At 32.8% G+C, this 20,142-nt stretch overlaps 6 protein-coding genes across 6 annotated transcripts; 3 read left to right on the top strand and 3 right to left on the bottom strand.

The window, feature by feature from the left end:
• Positions 1–224: 224 nt before the first annotated feature.
• Positions 225–1,025, bottom strand: URA3 (orotidine-5'-phosphate decarboxylase; the record flags this gene model as incomplete). The annotated part of the gene is made up of 1 exon (XM_001644631.1): positions 225–1,025. One exon carries the CDS (start codon positions 1,023–1,025, stop codon positions 225–227), a length of 801 nt encoding a protein of 266 aa, XP_001644681.1.
• Positions 1,026–1,480: 455 nt separating this feature from the next.
• On the bottom strand, positions 1,481–5,932 carry GEA2 (Arf family guanine nucleotide exchange factor GEA2; the record flags this gene model as incomplete). The annotated part of the gene is made up of 1 exon (XM_001644630.1): positions 1,481–5,932. The coding sequence occupies one exon, from the start codon at positions 5,930–5,932 to the stop codon at positions 1,481–1,483; it is 4,452 nt and encodes a 1,483-aa protein (XP_001644680.1).
• An 874-nt stretch (positions 5,933–6,806) lies between these two features.
• RIP1 (ubiquinol--cytochrome-c reductase catalytic subunit RIP1) lies at positions 6,807–7,457 on the bottom strand (the record flags this gene model as incomplete). The annotated part of the gene is made up of 1 exon (XM_001644629.1): positions 6,807–7,457. The coding sequence occupies one exon, from the start codon at positions 7,455–7,457 to the stop codon at positions 6,807–6,809; it is 651 nt and encodes a 216-aa protein (XP_001644679.1).
• A 1,843-nt stretch (positions 7,458–9,300) lies between these two features.
• On the top strand, positions 9,301–12,495 carry PEX1 (AAA family ATPase peroxin 1; the record flags this gene model as incomplete). The annotated part of the gene is made up of 1 exon (XM_001644628.1): positions 9,301–12,495. One exon carries the CDS (start codon positions 9,301–9,303, stop codon positions 12,493–12,495), a length of 3,195 nt encoding a protein of 1,064 aa, XP_001644678.1.
• Positions 12,496–13,602: 1,107 nt separating this feature from the next.
• On the top strand, positions 13,603–15,798 carry Kpol_1056p20 (uncharacterized protein; the record flags this gene model as incomplete). The annotated part of the gene is made up of 1 exon (XM_001644627.1): positions 13,603–15,798. The coding sequence occupies one exon, from the start codon at positions 13,603–13,605 to the stop codon at positions 15,796–15,798; it is 2,196 nt and encodes a 731-aa protein (XP_001644677.1).
• A 784-nt stretch (positions 15,799–16,582) lies between these two features.
• On the top strand, positions 16,583–19,978 carry Kpol_1056p19 (LicD family protein; the record flags this gene model as incomplete). Its single annotated transcript, XM_001644626.1, has 1 exon — positions 16,583–19,978. The coding sequence occupies one exon, from the start codon at positions 16,583–16,585 to the stop codon at positions 19,976–19,978; it is 3,396 nt and encodes a 1,131-aa protein (XP_001644676.1).
• Positions 19,979–20,142: the final 164 nt, after the last annotated feature.

Here is a 20,142-nt window from a genome sequence, read left to right as displayed (position 1 = left end):
GTGAAATGTTCACTTTTAAAATATTTTCTTACATCGAATTTTTGATATTCGGAATATTGAAATTAAGTAAATACGACGTACATAATGAGTTTGAATATGTATATGTTAATGAGGACACTAAATAATGGGTGATTAGTGATAGAATATTTGCTATATAAGGGTCTATTTAGTACCTAATGGGGGACAGATTCCTCGATACTGTTGGGTATTGCTGGAATTTCCATTTAATTTTTACCAATTCTCTTTAGGTAAGCTTCCCAGCCTGCTTTTCTGTATCTTTCACCTTCGACAGTTGGATCTCTACCTTTACCGAACAAACCTCTACCGACGATGATTATATCTGAGCCAGTGGAGACTACATCGTTAACACTCCTATACTGTTGACCTAGTGCGTCACCTTTGTCGTCTAAACCGACACCCGGTGTCATGATCAACCAATCGAAACCTTCATCTCTACCACCCATGTCTTTCTGGGAGATAAAACCAATGACAAATTCTTTGTCAGTCCTGGCAATTCCAACAGTACCTTCAGTGTAGGCACCGTGAGCTAATGAACCCTTGGATGATAATTCTGCTAACATCAACAAAGCTCTTGGCTCCTTTGTGGATTCTTCTGCTGCTTGTTTTAGACCTGCAACAATACCGGCACCTGTAACACCGTGTGCATTAGTAATGTCGGCCCATTCAACAATCTTATAGACACCAGATGAGTATTGCAATTTGACAGTATTACCAATATCAGCAAATTTTCTGTCTTCAAATATTAAAAATTTGTGCTTCTCAGCTAATGCCTTTAGTGGCTTAACAGTGCCTTCAATAGTGAAATCATCTAAGATATCAACATGTGTCTTTACTAAACAGATATATGGACCTAGTTTGTCAGCTAATTCCAACAATTCCTTTGTAGAATGGACATCCAAAGAAGCACATAAATTTGTTTTCTTTTCAGCCATTAGTCTCAATAATTTAGAGGCAACTGCATTTGGATGAGTCTCGGCTCTTGATTCATAACTTGGTACACTCATTTCTCCTGTTTTTTTCTAATCGAAAGTCTAATCAGCTCTCCTTTACCACCATAAACAACCAATAAACAACAACATCTCTTCCTTATTATACCTAATCATCAATACAATTACTTATCTAACTTTTTAAAATTGTTCAGCTCATCGCTAAATTTCAATATAAATTTTTCATTACAGTGACTCTTTTCTATGAAAAGAACCATCGAATAAAAGAACAAGAAGGAGCTAATGGACAAGATCCACTGGAAGGGATGAATGTTTCAATGGATCAATGTTTGATTTCAATTGATTGGTCTAGATGTATCTAATCTCTCCAAAGGCTTATTTTTTATATGGTACACTTAATTTATATCTTTCATTAATTTTTGAATCTTTTCTTTATACACATATATACATAATATTAATACTACATATATTTTAGGTTTTATTTTTATTTGGTTTAAAAAGAGCTGCCTCCATCAACTTGGGGAATTTCTTGATTCCTTTTCTACCTCTTTTTTGTCCATGATTAATTGTTGCAATCGTCTCTCAACTTCTGGGTTTTCAACAAATTTGTTAAATATATTTAGGATTTTTAAAAAGGTATCATTTGTAGCTTTGCCTTCTTTCAAATAATATGCGTAGATTTTAGATACTACATTTAATATTTGTTCAACGTTGGTTGAATTTAGATTTAATACTGGCGAAAACCCATTATCAATCAACGTTTCAACTAACTCGATACTTAATTTATCATCGTTTAAATTACTTGTCAGCGAGTTTTCCAATACTTTCAATGAATTTTCTTGCAATTGTTTGCATGGATTTTGACATTGATGAACTAATACTTGAACTAAGATACATTTTCCTTCTAAGTTCACTTTAGAAAAAATTTCATTAGTATCCATTAATTTACCAATTAAATTGATTGCATTAATAGATAATTCAATTTGAACCTCGTGAGGATTTTCATTAGCAACTTTATGTCCACTTTTAACTAATCCTTCGTATTCAATTTCCCATGCGTTTCCAATTGATCCAATTGAAGAAATTTCATCCAATATACCAAGTATATGAACAAAAATCTCCGATTGTATTTCGGCGTGTGATTCAAGCAATAATTTATTCAAAAATTCATAAATTATAATTCCTTGATTGTAAATTGGGGAAACTGATCTGATTAATTTCCAGAATGATTCTTTTTCAAACAGACATTTTCTATAGTTAGCAATATCCGCAAGAGCCAAAAGTCTTGAAATTAAACCAACACCATCCATTGAATTGAAATACTCATTGGAAAATACTTCTTTCTTTGCTGTTATTTGATTTTCTAAGAGGTCAATTAAAATTTCTTCTTTGTTATCTAAGACAGATAGTAGAATAAATGAATAATTTGTTAATCTACGAATAACAACATCTTTCAAATTCGGAGTTTGAGATTTTTTAACTATGGTTTGAAATAAGAAATCTCCGAATTCATTTTCATTCTTACAATAGAAGAATAGAGTAACTGAGATTTCGACCAAAAATAGTATTTGTGCTTCGAAATATCTTTCGTTGTTACTGGTTTTCTCTTCAGGAATAGCTTCAATGAATAACTTGATCAAATCTGGAGTTATACTTGCCTCATTCCCAAATAAGGATAATGTAATATCACTGTTTTTAATACAATCCCAAGCTTTAACTGCAGCTTCTATTTCATCAATAGTTGGTTCCTCATCACCTTTTAAGTATGAAGCAAATGTTGAGAATAAACCTCTATTTTCGTTCACTCTATTTAGAGATACCGCTGGAGATACAGGAGGAAGCTTATCTAAATTAACCCTCTTTTGGAAGTCTGGGAAGACATCAGGACCATATAACATATTTTGATATAAGTCTACAATCATTTTGACAATATCTGTCCACATACCTGGATTAATAATATTAGTGCTATTATTCCTTTGGATTATCTTAAAAAATGCAAGAGTTGATAGTTGACCTTTCAAAGAGCGACCAAGTCTAACTGCTCTGGTACTAACAGGTATTTTATGGTCATAATTTTCCACAGTTACTTCAACCACTGGAATTTCTTCCACATCATCATTACTATTTGCATCATCACCAACCAGTAGTGTTGTAATTTTTGAAATATTACGTAGAACATCATTAAACAAACTTTTGAAGTTGAAATAAGCTGAAATAGAGGCACATTTTTCAACACTCGATAACATTCTAACTGTAATATGTTCATCGGAAGCAGCAACGAAGATCTTAAACAATGTACTCAATATAGCTGGCCCAACATTTCTAAAAATAGCTCTATTAAAATGAGCCACTTCCGAACTACTCAATTTATTTATTATAATACATCCGTCATCAGCAATTGCTGTCATAACCGTAGTCGAGGAAATCAAATTATTCCAGACATCATCAAACCATTTTTCATTTCCATGGTGTTCTTCTGGCATAACAATTTCCTTATCACGGATTGAACAATATATTTTATCCAAATACCAATGTGGGAAATCATTCGAATTATAACAACCCCGCAAATTACTGGAGTAATCTTCGAAGGACATATGTTCTTTTACTTGAGGATTATGCAGATCAGTATTCAACATAATAATGGAATAACTTAAAACAAAAACGGAATCAGAATCAGGCTGAACTGTTGAATTATCATTTTCAATGGATTCAGTTACAGGATGGGATTCATAATCTTGATCTTTAACATATCCTGAAGAAAAACTTTCCACAATTCTTTCAATTTGTTGTGATTCACCAGGTAACCTAAATTTGGTTAAAAGCACACGAATTGCTTCATCTACCCTTAGATCTTTAAAATCGAACATATTAATAAAATCTTGTAATAAATCTGTTTTATCGGGATGGCATAACAATAAACCTATTGTTTTTTTATTTAAACGACTATTATTTTCGAATAAGAATTTGGCAATTTCTGAATTTGAATCAGATTTAATAAATCCCTTTTCTATCAAAAGTGGGATACCATTCTTTGGTTTTTCATTAAATGCTTCTGCACATTTAATAAATGCAGTTTTACGATCTCTCTGTTTTAGTAATTCAATACTATCCTTTTCTGTTACAAAATGTTGTCTATCCACATCTTTTAACTCTGCATACATATCGTCAACAAATGAGATCAGTCCTTCTAAACAAATTGGTGGGACTGTTTCTGTTGAAGACAATGCTGACTCAGGCAATGATAGCTTTGTCAAAGCCTTCAAGAAGTTAATTGCCACATCGGATCTATCAAGATTACAATCATATGCAATAAATAATGATGTAAAAAAAGAAGGAGATCTTGTCCATAGTATTGAAATTTGTTCAATTAACAATTCCTTAACTTTTGCTGGTCTTTGCTTCTCTTTATCATCAGATGCTGAAGGAATAGAAGAGTCATTAGATGTTTTGTCTCCAGTTCCAAATGGATCGACATTACCTTGCAATAGAATTTGGAATATGCTATTTAATGTTAACTCAATTTGCATCTCTAGGTGATGACCCAACCCAATAACCAAAGTAGTAAAAAACTGTAACGCAGCTTGTAATAAAGATAACTTATTTGTATTTTGAATGATAAAGAAGAGACTTTTAAAAATTGGATCAGAAATGATATTAAATAATCTTGGATGTAATAAGAATTTTTCACCTCCAATTTCCACTGCGGTATTCAATAATTGTAATGCCAAAATCTTGGTTGAGTTTGTGTGTCTTGTTTGATTTTCTGGTGCAATCAATGAAAATAGTAAATTTAAATATTGCTTAATTACAGGTAAACCATAGTTTTCTTCTAATGTATAATTTTTTGAAGGTTCGATTTCTTTTTCAATGATATTAACCTTAGTTTTTGTTTCTTTCACTGGAGTTTCTTTCACTGGAGTTTCTTTCACTGGAGTTTCTTTCACTGGAGTTTCTTTCACTGGAGTTTCTTTCACCGGAGCTACTTTTATTAGAGTTTCTTTCACTGGAGTTTCTTTCACTGGAGTTTCCTCAACTGTAGTTTTACTTTCTTCAATTTCCTTTATTTCAGTTTCGTTTATTACAGTTTTGTTTTTTTCGAGATTTTCTTGAGTAGTTTCAGCTTCATCCTGATCTTGATGAGTGGTATCCAATGTGGATGTGCTTTCTGAAGTGCCCAATGTATCTGCATTTAATACATCTTTCGAATATGATTCATCGCTTATATAAATTTGCTTTGAAGGACTTGAATCGATTTGATTCATTCTTTTAAATATTTTTATAGTTACAAAAGTCATAGTGGATTCAGACGATTTCCTCAACAATTCAGATCTTCTCTTATTACAAGCTAGTGATAAGTTTGTTTGAATTATATCATAAAATGCAGAATCTGACAAAATATTGCAATGTTCAGAATTAACAATCGTGTTTAACAAATTAACAATCCTTAAAAGTATAGTCTCATCTGTTTTTTTCTGCTCATCTGAACCGTCAAACTTACAATGAGTCAATGCATAGACTATTTCTCTAAAAGTTAACACATAGTTCTTTAAGCTCTTATTAATTATATTTAGATTAACAAATTTTTGTAATGATTCTAATGCTAGTGAAGTAATATAAGCAGAAATCGAACCTGTTGTAATCACTAATAAAAATGGTTGAATAAGCGTCAAAGAATCTATATCATCCAATGTAGTCAACTTATTCAACATAAACCTTAATTGTATAAAACCAGATAGTAAAGGGTCATTTTTCATATCTCTTGGCTTATGCTTATCTAATAACGAGCTTTGAAGAGGCTCATTCCTCGACTCATTGAACATCTCACTACTACCACTCAACAAAGCAGAAACACTTGATTGAGAGGTAAAATTAGAGTATTTCCTCATTGCAGTTGATAAATTGATGCATTCTTTTATCACCACTGTAACAGGATCTGTGGCATTCGCCAGCGCAGCAGCAGCCATAGTAATTTACAGAAATGAGCCACTACACTAAGAAAGACCAATTGAAAAATATCACAGCAGTCCAATGATGTTCTGGTACTTATCTGATAATAATCCAATTTAAAGATGAAGACTTTTCTGTTATATGTGATAGTCTTATAATATTAATATATTATAGCGTTGATTTTAAATCTTGGTGAAATTGTGAAACGGATCAGACACGAGTGCGGGTAACATAAAACTACTGTTAAAAGGACAACTATCACCATATTCATCGATTTGTAAAAGCCTTAAATTACTAGATCAACAAGGAACAGTACCTGATGGGGTATCACTAGAGGTTCGAGGTTGCTGGAAATAGATTGTAAAATAGGTTATTAAATGTATAAATCTTTTTTTTTTGGGGATTTATTCTACTGATAAATAATAATATGTAATACACATATACATATATAAATAAATAAATAAAAATAAGTTAGGTATCAATGGTGCAATTGGGGACCATAAACCTGAATTGACAATTGATATCACGTATACGTATACGTATACATGTATAGATACTTTATCAATAGTAGTGGTAGTAGTAAGAATAGTAATAGTTCTGATAAATATAAAAAAAGGGTTTTTCTGGGTGTTCCTTTTAATGTGTAAAAATAAATAGGAAAGACCAAAGTTTATGATATAAAAACAGGAATATTGAAGCAAAACACCTTATGTACTATTGACAATGGCTAAGGTGAGGTGATGTGATTATATAAAAGTGCATTAGAATTGTGTAATAATGAATTCCTAAATTTTCTTTGCATTCTGTTTTCTGTTTTCTTGCCAGTAATCATTACTGTAGAGAGAGAGAAACAAAAAGGCTTGGGAAAATAAAGAAAGCAAAGAATTAAACTTAACCAACGACTAATTTATCACCGTCCAATTCGTATTTTGGAATTTCCAAATTCAAAGGAGCTGGACCCTTTCTGATTCTACCAGAGATATCGTAGTGAGAACCGTGACAAGGACAGAACCAACCATCGAAATCACCACTTTCACCGATTGGGACACAACCCAAATGGGTACAGATACCCAACATAACTAACCATTGAGGATCTTGAACTCTGTCAGCATCAGTTTGAGGGTCCTTTAAAGAAGCGACATCGACGCTGTTGGCTTCTTGAATTTCACGAGGAGTTCTGTGTCTAATAAAGACCGGTTTACCTTGCCATTTGACAACGACGTTCTTACCTTCTGGGATGGCAGCCAAGTTGACTTCAACTTTAGCCATGGCCAAGATATCAGAAGAAGCGGTCATTGAGGTGACGAAAGTTTCGACGGTGGATTTAGCACCTACAGAGGACAATAAACCCAAAGAACCTACCATGAAGTAAGCGTAAGAACGAGATTTATCAGCATCTCTGTCTTGTTTAACGTTTGAACCGAAATCAGGAGTACGATAGGTGCTGTTTCTTGAGACGATTGAGCTTGATAGACATCTTGAGCCCAACAGTCTTGAGGAATTGGAGAGTAGCTTAGCACCGTTTAATCTTTGAGCCAACATTTTTTTCTTGATTTATATATATAATATTATTATTATTATTATTATTATTATTTTGGTTTATATTGAATTATCCTTGGGAGGGGGAGGAATATATGTGACAGTTACTGGTGTAGGTGTAGGTATATGTGACTATGTGAATTGGGATTGGATTGGGAAGTGTGTGTAGGGAGGGATGATACAGGAATTATATATATATGTGTGTATATACAAACAGGTATCGGTTGAAGAGTGTGAATGTGAGTGTGGTTTAGATGTTTAATAAAGGATTGATTAGAAAAAGCAAACACATACACACAGAGAAAAGTCAATTGTTATAAGTCTAGTAAGTAATATATATCAAATCGAAAAACAAGAGAGAGAGAGAGTAAGAAAGACAAAGGTTAAGGTGGGAAGATAGCAAATAGCAAATAGAAAGAATAAAATCGATATAATAACAAGCAAGATAGTAAGTAGTTTAGTTTGCAAAGTATAATAATAATAGTAATAGTAATAATAATGAATCTAACTATGTGCTGAATGAATATTTTATTTTTTTTCCAAACTGACAAAATTTTTCAATAGAATCGATTCTGTTCAGTACGTTATGTTATGGCTGGTTGAATTTTGATGTATTTGATTTGATTATGGGCGTATCCATTTGGGGGGGGGGAGAGGAAGAGGGAATGGGAGCAGTGGTGGTGGTGGTGTATGTTACCCGGATGTGGAAAAAAGAACGATAGTTCCCTGTGAGAGGAAGCAGTGGAGGTGTGTGTTTGTGTTTGTGCGGGTGGGTCTCTTGCTGTCCAATAATAAGAATAGGATATTTCTGTCTGTATTTTGTGCGGTGGTTTGTTCTGTTGGTGGACGCGGGTTTTTTTCCGTCTTCTTGGTGCCGATAAAATACAATAATGCAATGGAGCAGTGTAGAGTACAATAGAGTGCAATGTAGTATATTGTGTTTTTTGTTCGATGTGATTGGACAGGGACCTGGGGAGGCAGGGTAAGGTGGGTTTGCGTTTGTGGTCACGGGACATGCACATGCACGGACGAACTTACGCCTATTTTTTATTCTATTTTACTATTCATTATGATTTGGCTTGTTGCCAGCTTGCTGTTGGGCGGCTACACTGGGAAAGGTAATGGACAATGTGGGGTGCAAGGGTGCTAAATTTGGCAATGGGGTTTTGGAGACGTTATTTTGTTTTTTGTTTTTTGTTTTTTTGTTTTTGTGTCACTTTACTCTACAAGTAGTCTTGGGGTATATAAACAGTGTTCTTTCCCTCTCATTGGCAGATTTCATTCCATCTTCTGTCCCAGTTCTGGTTCTGGTTCTGGTTCTGGTTCTAGTTCTCTTCTGAAACAAAAGAATACGTCAACTGAAAAGTTGGCTCTCACAACTGCATACGATATATTTGCCTACCCATAATGAGAATATATATATATACTGATAACATCTCTTTCCAATCCCACATATATTCGATTTATTGGTCACATTTGTGCATTTGTGTGTGTATGTAAGCATATTTTGTATGTATTTATATGGTTACAGTTCTGCCGCGATCACTCGTCGGAGATTCGGGTTTTGTTCCATTTTCTAAATCATCTCTCCCTTTTTTTCCCTCTCTCTCTCTTTGTTATAACGAAAAGCGATTTCGCTTAGACATTGGATTTGAAAATTAATCTCACTATTAACTAACTACACATATATACTTATTTATAAGATATTTTATCACATTTATTTCTTTATATAAATAAATAGTCATACGCATATACACATATATACACGACTAACAGCGTATATCAAGTCTCTCACAAAGCCATAGACTATTCACTACTTACAAGAGAAAAATCAACTTAAAAAGTCATGGATGAAAATTCATTGATTTTCAAAAATATACCGTTGAAATTGGCAAATGATATAAAGGGAAACTTCATCCGTTTACCTCTAAATATCATATCTGCAATAGAATCAACTAACCTACCAATTAATGAATTCGGTTTCACTATATGTATATCTGATAGAGACAGCAAGATTATTACCGCTGGTTGGAATGGCTTGCCCTCTTCAGATAACACTACTATCGAAATCAACCCGAATTTATGGCTAACAAACACAAATACAGACATAAACACCAACACCAACACCAACACCAACACCAACACCAACACCAACACCAGCATAGATCTAGTTGCCAATAGGTATGACGAAAGCTATTGCCCGATTGATGTAATGATAGAACCAGTAACTTCAGATGATTGGGAAATTATCGAAAATAATGCATCCTATTTACAAGATAATATACTAAATCAAACTAGATTTGTCGAATTAAATAAAATATTAATTTGTTATATAAATTCAACAAATCTGTTTTGTAAATTTAAAATTAAAAAAATTAATTTTAGTTCCAAACTTAATTCAAATATCGCAAGATTATCAAATGGTTCTTTGATCATCGTTTCACCTTTAGAAAATAAACTAAGATCAAAAAATCAAAAAAAGAAAATTCAAATCGTCAAGACTGTTTTTAAAAGATCAACACTTTCAATTAACAACGAAGATACCTTCAAGCCAACTTGTTTCATCAATAATAACAATTTAAATTATTCAAATATCGCAAGATTATCCATCGTTAATCCTCCTCTATCAACTGAAAAATCTACAAACTCAATATTTGTTAACCTGCAAAACTCAACTACTATACCAAAAAACTCAATTTCAATCGACTCCTCTATTTATGATTCTTTATCATTAACACCAAATAATGGTTTGAACATAAAATTAGAGTATATCCATCAAGATTCTTGCAATAATTTCCAAAGTATAGATAATATTCGTCTAATCGTGGAACCAACGATTTCTACAAAACAACAACAACAACAACAACAACAATCTACAACAGATCTATCAAACTACATTATCAAATTTTTCAAAAACTTACCAAATGACAGTGTCATAACTGGTAATTCCAATATTATAATGGAAAATATGTCTTTAAAAGTTAAAATTATCGAAACAACAAAAAATAATAACGGCTCGATTTTATTTCTTCAAAATGAAAATAATCTATTTAACAAACTTAATATCGAGGTATCCTCACCAACTGTCACCAGCAAAAGAAATTCATCAACAAAAACTCAGATTAATGATTATAATGATGTTATATACAATGAGAAAATCAATGATATTATAAATTATATCACTTTGCCAGTATTACCTTCTAATTGTGTTCTAATCGAAGGCCATTCAGGTATTGGTAAAACGACAGTATTGAAAAAATTGAAAGATTCGTTAATTTCAAACCATTCATATCACATCGAATACATCGACTGCTCTGATAATTTATCAAAAAATGATAAATTTAAGTTCGATGACTTGCTAAAAATATTAAACGATCACATTTCATTGTCATACTGGTATTCTCCAACAATACTACTGTTAGATAACGCAGACATTTGGTTCAGTAATAACGAATCGAATGGCGACTCTAATGAATCCAGCTCAATGAGTAATAAGAATAAAAATGATTTATCTACAAGATTGTCATTACAATTGATATCACAGATAAATAAATTGTCTTTGAAGAATTCAAATGCAATTAAAATTGTATTATCTAGTAAATCAAGAAATTCATTGAATAAACTGTTATTCTCAACACATTTCATCTCAAAAATATGGTCATTAAAATTACCAAATTCAAATGAAAGAACAGAATTAATCAAATTATTCGTGGAAAACCACAGCCATTCTGGATTATCATTAGAAAAAGATATCACCTTTTCTGACATTTCAATAGACACTGACGGTTATTCTCCATTAGATTTAAAAATTCTTATCGAAAGATTATTTCATCAATCACAGATCAAGCATGTAGGTGATGAAAACTTTGATTTAAACAACTGTAGCATCGATAAATCACTATTTGATGAAACTTTAATCGATTTCATTCCTTCTTCCTTACGTGGGGTAAATTTAACTAAAAATACCGGTGTCAATTGGGATTCCATCGGTGCCTTATCAGAAGCTAAAAGAATATTACTCGAGACTTTGGAATGGCCAACAAAGTACTCAAAAATCTTTGAAAATTGTCCTTTAAGATTAAGATCAGGTATCTTATTATATGGATATGCGGGTTGTGGTAAAACTTTATTAGCTAGTGCAGTAGCTCAACAATGTGGATTGAATTTCATTTCTGTCAAAGGACCAGAAATTTTAAACAAATATATTGGGGCCAGTGAACAAAGTGTAAGGGAATTATTTGATAAGGCACAATCAGTAAAACCGTGCATTCTATTCTTTGATGAATTTGATTCGATTGCTCCAAAAAGAGGACATGACTCAACTGGTGTGACTGATCGTATTGTTAATCAATTGTTAACACAAATGGATGGTGTTGAAGGTTTAGATGGTGTGTATGTTCTGGCTGCCACAAGTAGACCGGATTTAATCGATTCAGCTTTACTAAGACCTGGTAGATTAGATAAAAGTATTCTATGTGGTTTGCCTAATGAATTAGAAAGACAAGATATTTTAGAGGCAATCACTACTACTGGAGATAAGGGGAAGAAATTACAAATCACTGATGAGACAAACTTAAACAGAATTTCACAATTAACTCAAGGGTATTCTGGTGCTGATTTACAAGGTCTTTGTTATACTGCATATTTAAAGGGGGTTCATAGGTATCTTTCAGATAAGGATTCAATAAAGGAGATAGCAACTACTACGTCTTCGAAAGAAGAATTAAACTTAGAAATAATCAATAAGACTTCAAATTACTCCATACAAGATTATACAAAAATTAAAAATAAACTTCAAGAGAAACTAGATGAGCATAACCTAAATTCTAGATTAGACTCAAAAGATGATAATGACCAAATCACAGTGAGAATTTCTACAGAAGATTTATTGGAAGCTGTCAAAGAGTCCAAACCAAGTATTTCGAAGAACGAGTTTGAGAAGTTGTATCAAATCTATAGTAAGTTTCAAAACGATAGAGACGGAAAGATGCCTACCGGGGAACTTCCAAAAGAAGTAGGAACAAGAACATCCCTAATGTAAATGCCTCAATAGTAACATATATATTTTATTTCGGTTCGGCATGCTTTTGTTTTTTTTTTCATAATCCATGGAGATTAAACACATATGATCGTACAAATTAATCGAAAGATGGGTTAAATTTAAAAAATATGCAAGAAAAGACCAGAAAAAGTAAAACTCGTTTCGATAGATAAGACCAACACGATACTGAATTGAACCTCAACTAGGCATATTTCTGATGACGTGGAAAAACTACTAATCAATAGGCCTTGCCGAATCACCACAGTTACAATTGTTCATGTCTATTCGATGTCCTCCCTTCTTCATGACTGGTAGGATTGTAACGGGGGACCAGGCCGATACAAGCAACAACATCCATTAATTAATTTTATGAGAATTCTGGAAATATAGGAGTGGAATTTATAGGTTATGACTTGTTGACAATAAATACCTGGGGGGTAGACTGTTTGATCAAATAAAACTAAACAAGCATAACATTAAATTGGACGCACTAGAAGGATTTGACAGATATTTTTTAATTCCCTAAAAAATAAAAAAAAAAAAGATTTATGAATTCAAAATTTCTGAAGTAACCTATGAACTAATTGTTCCATATATAGACGTATTGCATTTATCGTTGTATCAAGTTAAGAGAAATTTTGTAATATGCAGGAATAAAAAGCAAAGGATAGAATTTCTTTAATATAATTTCGATAATTTTATCTCTATCTTCCACGATTCTATATCCTTTACCATTCACTTGTTTGACCCCTCTTATTAATTGTCACTCTTATATACTTTTAAAAACTTATATATCATTAATAATAATCCCAAGAATATTTTACATATTTTTCGAACTATCATCGGTTGCAAGTGCATCAGTTCACTTTCACACTTGACAGGTACCACAATTATACAACTGATCAATTATTACCATTGTAATATCTTCATTATCCCCTCTTAAAGAAGATCAATATTAGAGAGGGAAATTAACCATTTTAAGTACTTTAAATAAACTTTAAAAAGGTTTCGAATAAAGCTAAATTTCTAATTTCGACTGTTGTATTTTGTTTTTTTCTTCTTCTTTGAATTAAAAAAATCTATTATCCTTCTAGTAGTTTTTTTGTCATGCCCACTAACAAGGAAAACATTAAACATAATTCATCATTCTCAAGTATGAAGTTGTTTGGACGTAAATCACGAAGTTCTAAAGATTCTAAACCTGATTCAAAGCCAGTCTCACCTCAAAAAACCTCATCTACTGACCATTCTCGGAAAAGCCCACCACCTAACGAAGCTTCAAGTCATCATTTATCATCACATATCTTTAAGAAAAATCCTTCAACTACAAATTTAAGAGCTCCAGTTCCTGTTAACTCTTCAAGTTCTTTAAGCAATTTAGTTTCTCATAATGTCAACCCATTTAGTGCTGCAGCAAACGATATATTAGGCTGTGGTACTGCAATTGCATCACCAAGAGAAGGTAGAGGTCACGGTCATAATGTCGATAGAAGTGACCATCCTTTGAAATCTAGACATTTGCATAATGAAAACATTGTTTACAACCCGTATGGTATCAATAATACTGTAGGCACTGGGCCTGGAACTGATCATGACGGTAACACTTCTCATGATATTGGCTTCTATATGCATGATGGTTCTGATAATGTTAAATTGTTACCGTTGCCAATTGCTGATCCTAATTCCTTCTTACCAGATGAAATAAAGCAATTCAGTGTTCAATTGACTGATAATTTCATGTTTGATTCAGAAAATAAAAGCATAGGTTCAGGTGGTTCTAGTGAAGTTAAAAAGGTTAAATCTTCATATAGACAGAAAGATATATATGCATTGAAGAAATTACGTATGGTTCATAATGAAACTCCTGAAAAATTTTACAAAAGATGTTCTAAAGAATTTATCATTGCTAAACATGTTAGTAAGAATGTTCATATTGCTAGCACTTATTATCTATTGAAAATCCCAACCACTACTTATACTACAAGAGGTTGGGGGTTTATTATGGAATTATGTGTATGTGATCTGTTCTTCTTGATTGAAAAGGTTGGTTGGAAAGATGTTCCATTGAACTATAAGTTTTGTATCTTCAAACAGATAGCACAAGGTATTAGATACTTGCATGATAATGGTATAGTCCACCGTGATATCAAACCAGAAAATGTTCTGGTGACCAAAGATGGTGTCTTTAAATTAACAGATTTTGGTATTTCAGATTGGTATCATACCGATCCTGAAGACCCAACCAGTCCTACTAAAAGATGTGAAGGTATTATTGGATCCACTCCATACTCTCCTCCAGAAGTCATGTTATATGATGATAGAAAACCACATCCAAAGGAACTTCAAAAACCATATGATCCGTTGTTAATGGATTGTTATGCACTAGGTGTTGTTTTCTTTGCATTGATCAACGGTAGCTTACCATTTTTTGAATCTTATACTAGCGATCCAAAATTCAGAGAATTCGAGTTATCCTATTCTAACTTCATCAACCATCAAAATAAACACTTTAGAGACAAGGGTAATTATAAACCAGGACCCGGTGGTGAATACAAATTAGCTAGAGCATTCAAAAACACTGAAGCTACACGTGTAGCCTGGAGATTGGTTGATCCAGTTGCAGAGACGCGTTACACTATAGATGATTTATTTAATGACCCGTGGTTCCAAGGCATCGAAACATGCATCGATCCTTATGACGATGAATATAATGATAAACTTAAAATGAGAGTACCCGAACTAAGAAGAACATCTTCAGAAGCCAACTTGACACCTATGCATTCTAATCAAACTATTGGGGACTACAGTGATGCTAGCAGCATCAACACCGAGGTATCAATATCCGACTCTATCGTGCAAAATGGACATAGTCTAAGAAAGCCAAGGTCTATGGTTGAAATAGCACAGTCACCCCATATACCGAAAAATAAGACAAGTAACAAATCACCAGCATTGAATTCAATTACCGAACAAGAATGTCAACACCACATCGACGATATTGTACACCATAATATAAAATTCACAGTAAACAATAACAATGACAATGACGATGAAGAAGAAGAAGACGGCGACGATGAACGTGAAGAGGAAGAAAAGAACAAAACACTAGATGAGATTCTAGATGACTCCAAATCCATCGAATCTGGAGTAAGAAGCATCAGAATAAGCGAGAGTCCAGTACCTGAATCTATCTCATCCTCTGCATCTTCCATTACCTCTTCAAAGTCCAAGAAAAAACATATCATCCATCACCATCTAGACATAACAAACAGCCTTAAACAATCGTCATTACCAATCCATTAAAAAGCAAACGTAATCTTTTCATAGACGCATTCCCACCCACCTCCCTCACTCTCAACAAATCATATATTTTTTATTTCTATCTCTATTTCTATTTTTATCCATCTACATTTTCAATTACAATTTCAAATTTCAATTCTACCCCTACCACTTTCCTGACCTCTATCAACAACAAAAGGAAATGAATCATAACATAGAACACTTATATAGCCTTCTCCCCTACATATAATACTCAAAATAAATCATGTATCCATGAACTGATCATCCAATCCATCTTAAAACAACAAATCTTATCTGTTCTTGAACATTATCTTTATATCATTTACTGACACCCTCGCATGCACCGACGCTGCCAAGAACGCCAATTTTTGCTTGGCTCGATCGATGTTGAAATTTAAACGTGGAAGTAAAGAAAGTGGAAAATAAAGAAGTAACATTTAAAAATAGTTTTAAGATTGTTTTAACAGAGGTAAGATAGAGGTTTAGGATATACAACAAGGTGTCGAAGAGCAGATCGATATATATATAATAGATATAGGTGCTATTTTATTTTTGTTTATTTTGTTTTGGGTCCCAAGTCATTGTGCTTCAAGTGGGGAATTTTTCGTTGCATTGCTATTGTTATTGAAAATCGATATAAGTTTATTAGTTTAGCTTTTGGTAGACAAAAACAACAACAACACAACACAACAGACTTTGAAAAGAGATTTATTAGCTTATCTATATCTCTATTCATATTTGGATATTAGTTGGTAGATACCCTCGTTATTTTATTCAGATTCATCCGATGTTGGCTCGTCGTAACCTGCACAGATCAGTTTTTGGAAACATTAGGAGAAGGATATTAACTGTTGTTTTACTATACTTAATAGTCCTATACTCTTCAAAGTATATTAATAGTAATGCTGATAGTGAGGAATCTAATAAGAAAACAAAAAATACTAGTAATCCATTTTTGGCAGATTATCTAAGTCCCGGTGTGGCTTCGTATGCTGATTCGATCTCTAGTGTTCTGAGCGATCCCTTAGGTTCCTTTTCTGATATTACTGGTTCAAAAATCGAATTGGATGATGATGTGCTGTCTCCTACTAAACTTTACAAGAAAATGATGTTTGATACATCTCCTTCTTGGCCAGATAGATATTCTTTGTTGAGCAATCTTTTGACAATCAATATTGGTAAGCGTAAAGGTGAGACCGTTAATTCGATTGATGATTTAGATTTCTATGATAGTGATCCAAGATTGATATGGGCGGTTTATTTGGATCATATTGCTAACATCTCCCCAGCTGTTATAAAATCTTCATTCGGTACCGCACTGCCATTTTCCTGGTATGATTTCGCAGATTTCCATGAATTAAATAAATTGATCTCAATCGATAAAACCAGTATTCCATGCCAATTCCTATTAGATGCTGCTTTTGAAAAGGAGACTTTACTGAGGATAGAAAAGGAATTAGGTGACTACCTATTTGTTTCAGACCGTCATAAGTATGACTTGCCAAAATGGTATAAAATTGCAAGAGAAGGTACTGATATCCCAATCTTTAACGATGAAACTATCAAGAATTATTGCCAACCTGGTGAATTATCTACAGCAAAATATAGAAAAGCTAACGGTCAACCGAAGTTTAAACTACCATTTAAGATCATTTACTTACATGATAGAGTTAAACCAGAAGTTTTTGAACTTCAAGCTAGAAACTATATCCTATCATCATACCCAAATCCTTTATCTATTACATTTTTGGATAGTGACAAAGAGGCTTTCAGAATTAACGTCCAGCAAACAAAGAGAGAAAACATTATAGAATCTGGAATGTTAAAGAAATATTTGGAAAGAAACGTCGAAAAAGCTACTAATGATGAAAAAGCTTCACCATTTGCTGACAGCGGTCCAACTTATAAAGATCACATTTTTGACTTCAACCAGAAATACGAAGATTTCTTGAATAGTTCCATTATTGAAAATATTAAATTAAATATCGAAGGTGCTCATTATGACGCATTCGATAAAGATTCCTTTGATTTGGCTCCTGATGAATTCTATTTCGATGTGAAGGCTAAAATTAAGGAACTAGATGAAAAAAGAAAAGATGGTAAATTATCAATCCATGATACCCGTTATTTAGAGTCACTTGAAAATTCTAACAGAATCCATCCTGCTTTAATGGGTAAATATTTTGTAGAACCATCGAATGTCCAACAATTTGCCGGTTTAGGTTGGCATCGTGATAGTAGATTTTTTAATGGTGCTCTTATTGATGATCCTATGGCTTATGCTCAAAGAATGAACTCATTGATCAGAACATTCCAAAAGTTCACCAAAGCTAACGGTATAATTTCATGGTTATCTCATGGTACTTTATATGGTTACTTCCACAATGGTGCTACATTTCCATGGGATAATGATTTCGATTTACAAATGCCTATTAAACAATTGCATTTGATGGCACAGCATTTCAATCAAAGTTTGATTATGGAAGACCCAAGAGAAGGCAATGGAAGATATCTACTAGATGTAGGTAATTCGATTACTGTTAGAGTTAACGGAAACAAGAAAAATAACATTGACGCACGTTTTATTGATATTGATTCAGGTTTATATATTGATATTACAGGTTTGAGTGTCAGTTCATCTCCAATTAGATATACAATGGACGGTTACTTCAGAGAAAACTATTCTAAACTCGACAAAAGTAAATTGGTCAAGGAATTATTAGAGTATGGTGACGGATATGCTGCTATGAATATTACTGATCTTTATAAATTTGCTGAAGAGAATCCTTCGAAGTTTAACAGAGAAGAAAGAGATAAAATCGGAGATGTCTATAAAGCAGAGGTCAAATTGAATGAGACAGGATCTTTAGAAAAGGAATTATCTCCAGATATGCGTTTTATGGTTCATCGTTCAATGAAACTATACAATTGTAGAAATACCCATTTCTACCAACATGATATGCTATCACCTTTATATAACACACAATTCCATGGTGTACCTGTATTGATTCCAAACCAATTTATGAGAATATTAAGAAATGAGTATGGTGTTCCGGAGGAGAACAGAGTAATAGAATTCAAGACTTGGAAATATGTTCCTGAAATACGTATGTGGGTTGAAAGTGGTATTATTGATAAAGCTGCAAACCACCTTGGATGGTATCCAAATTTACAAAAACTAAATTCTACACTAGATGATCTTGATTATAAAGATGTTAAGATATTATATTACAATATGATGAAAAGTGGTTACATTGACATAGTTTCTTTAGCACATTCTTCGTCCAATGTTTTTTCTTATAAGATTAAAGAAAACGAAATTATGTTTGATAAGAAGTTAAAACCAGCAGAAAAAGCCCAACTTTTAAGTGAATTAAGAAGCACCATATTGCCAGCTGTCAGAAACCCTGCTAAGGATCCATATTTATTTAAGTATGAAAAAAGATTATGGGATGAGACTATGAAATCGAAGTTTGAGGGTGACGACATAGACACTTTACTAACTACGATTAATTTACAGACTGTTAAGAAATTATGGGAACTAACAGATGAGTATAAGGAAAGGAAAGTGTCATTATTTCAGATTTCAGATGAATCACAATTAAGCAATATAAACTTATCAGGTATGGATCTTTTCCATTCAAACAAAACAGCAAAACTTTTCAAGGATGATCCAATTTTAAGTGAAGAACAAGAATTGAAGTTATTAGAAGAAAAGAAGAGAAAAGAATTGGAAAAGATAGAGTTAGATAAGAAAAGGAAGGAACAAAAAGAAAAAGAGGAGAGAGAGAAAAAGATGAAAGAAGAGCAAGAAAAAGAGAGAAAATTGAAGGAAGAGCAAGAAAAAAAGGAAGCAGGTCAACTTGATTCAGATTCTAATAAATTGCAAGATAACAATGCTGAAAATAAAATATCTGAAGAGAATAAGGTCTCCGAAGAGAATAAGGTCTCCGAAGAGAATAAGGTCTCCGAAGAGAATAAAGTTGAAGAGAAGAAGGCAGAAGAGAATAAAGTTGAAGAGAAGAAGGCAGAAGAGGAGAAGGTTGAAGAAAAGAAGGTTGAAGAAAAGAAGGTTGAAGAAAAGAAGGTTGAAGAGAAAAAACCTGATGAAAAGAAACCTGATGAGAAAAAACCTGATGAAAAGAAACCTGATGAAAAGAACCCTGATGAAAATAAAACTTAATAACTTAATAAATCATAATAGCAATTGTTGCTTTAAAATGAAGGACACTCTTAAAGAAATGAAGGCGAAGTCTATATCATCAAATAATTTTGCTGTAGGTTGTAATATTATTCAGACAATGTCTGCATATAATCTATATATATATTATGGTATATTTTAAAAAA

The sequence above is a fragment of the Vanderwaltozyma polyspora genome, genomic scaffold (genome assembly GCF_000150035.1).
Source record: "Vanderwaltozyma polyspora DSM 70294 KpolScaffold1056 genomic scaffold, whole genome shotgun sequence".
In the NCBI taxonomy this organism is placed as follows: domain Eukaryota; kingdom Fungi; phylum Ascomycota; class Saccharomycetes; order Saccharomycetales; family Saccharomycetaceae; genus Vanderwaltozyma; species Vanderwaltozyma polyspora.
Note: the sequence above shows the minus strand (reverse complement) of the source record. Positions and strands in the feature narration are given on the sequence as shown.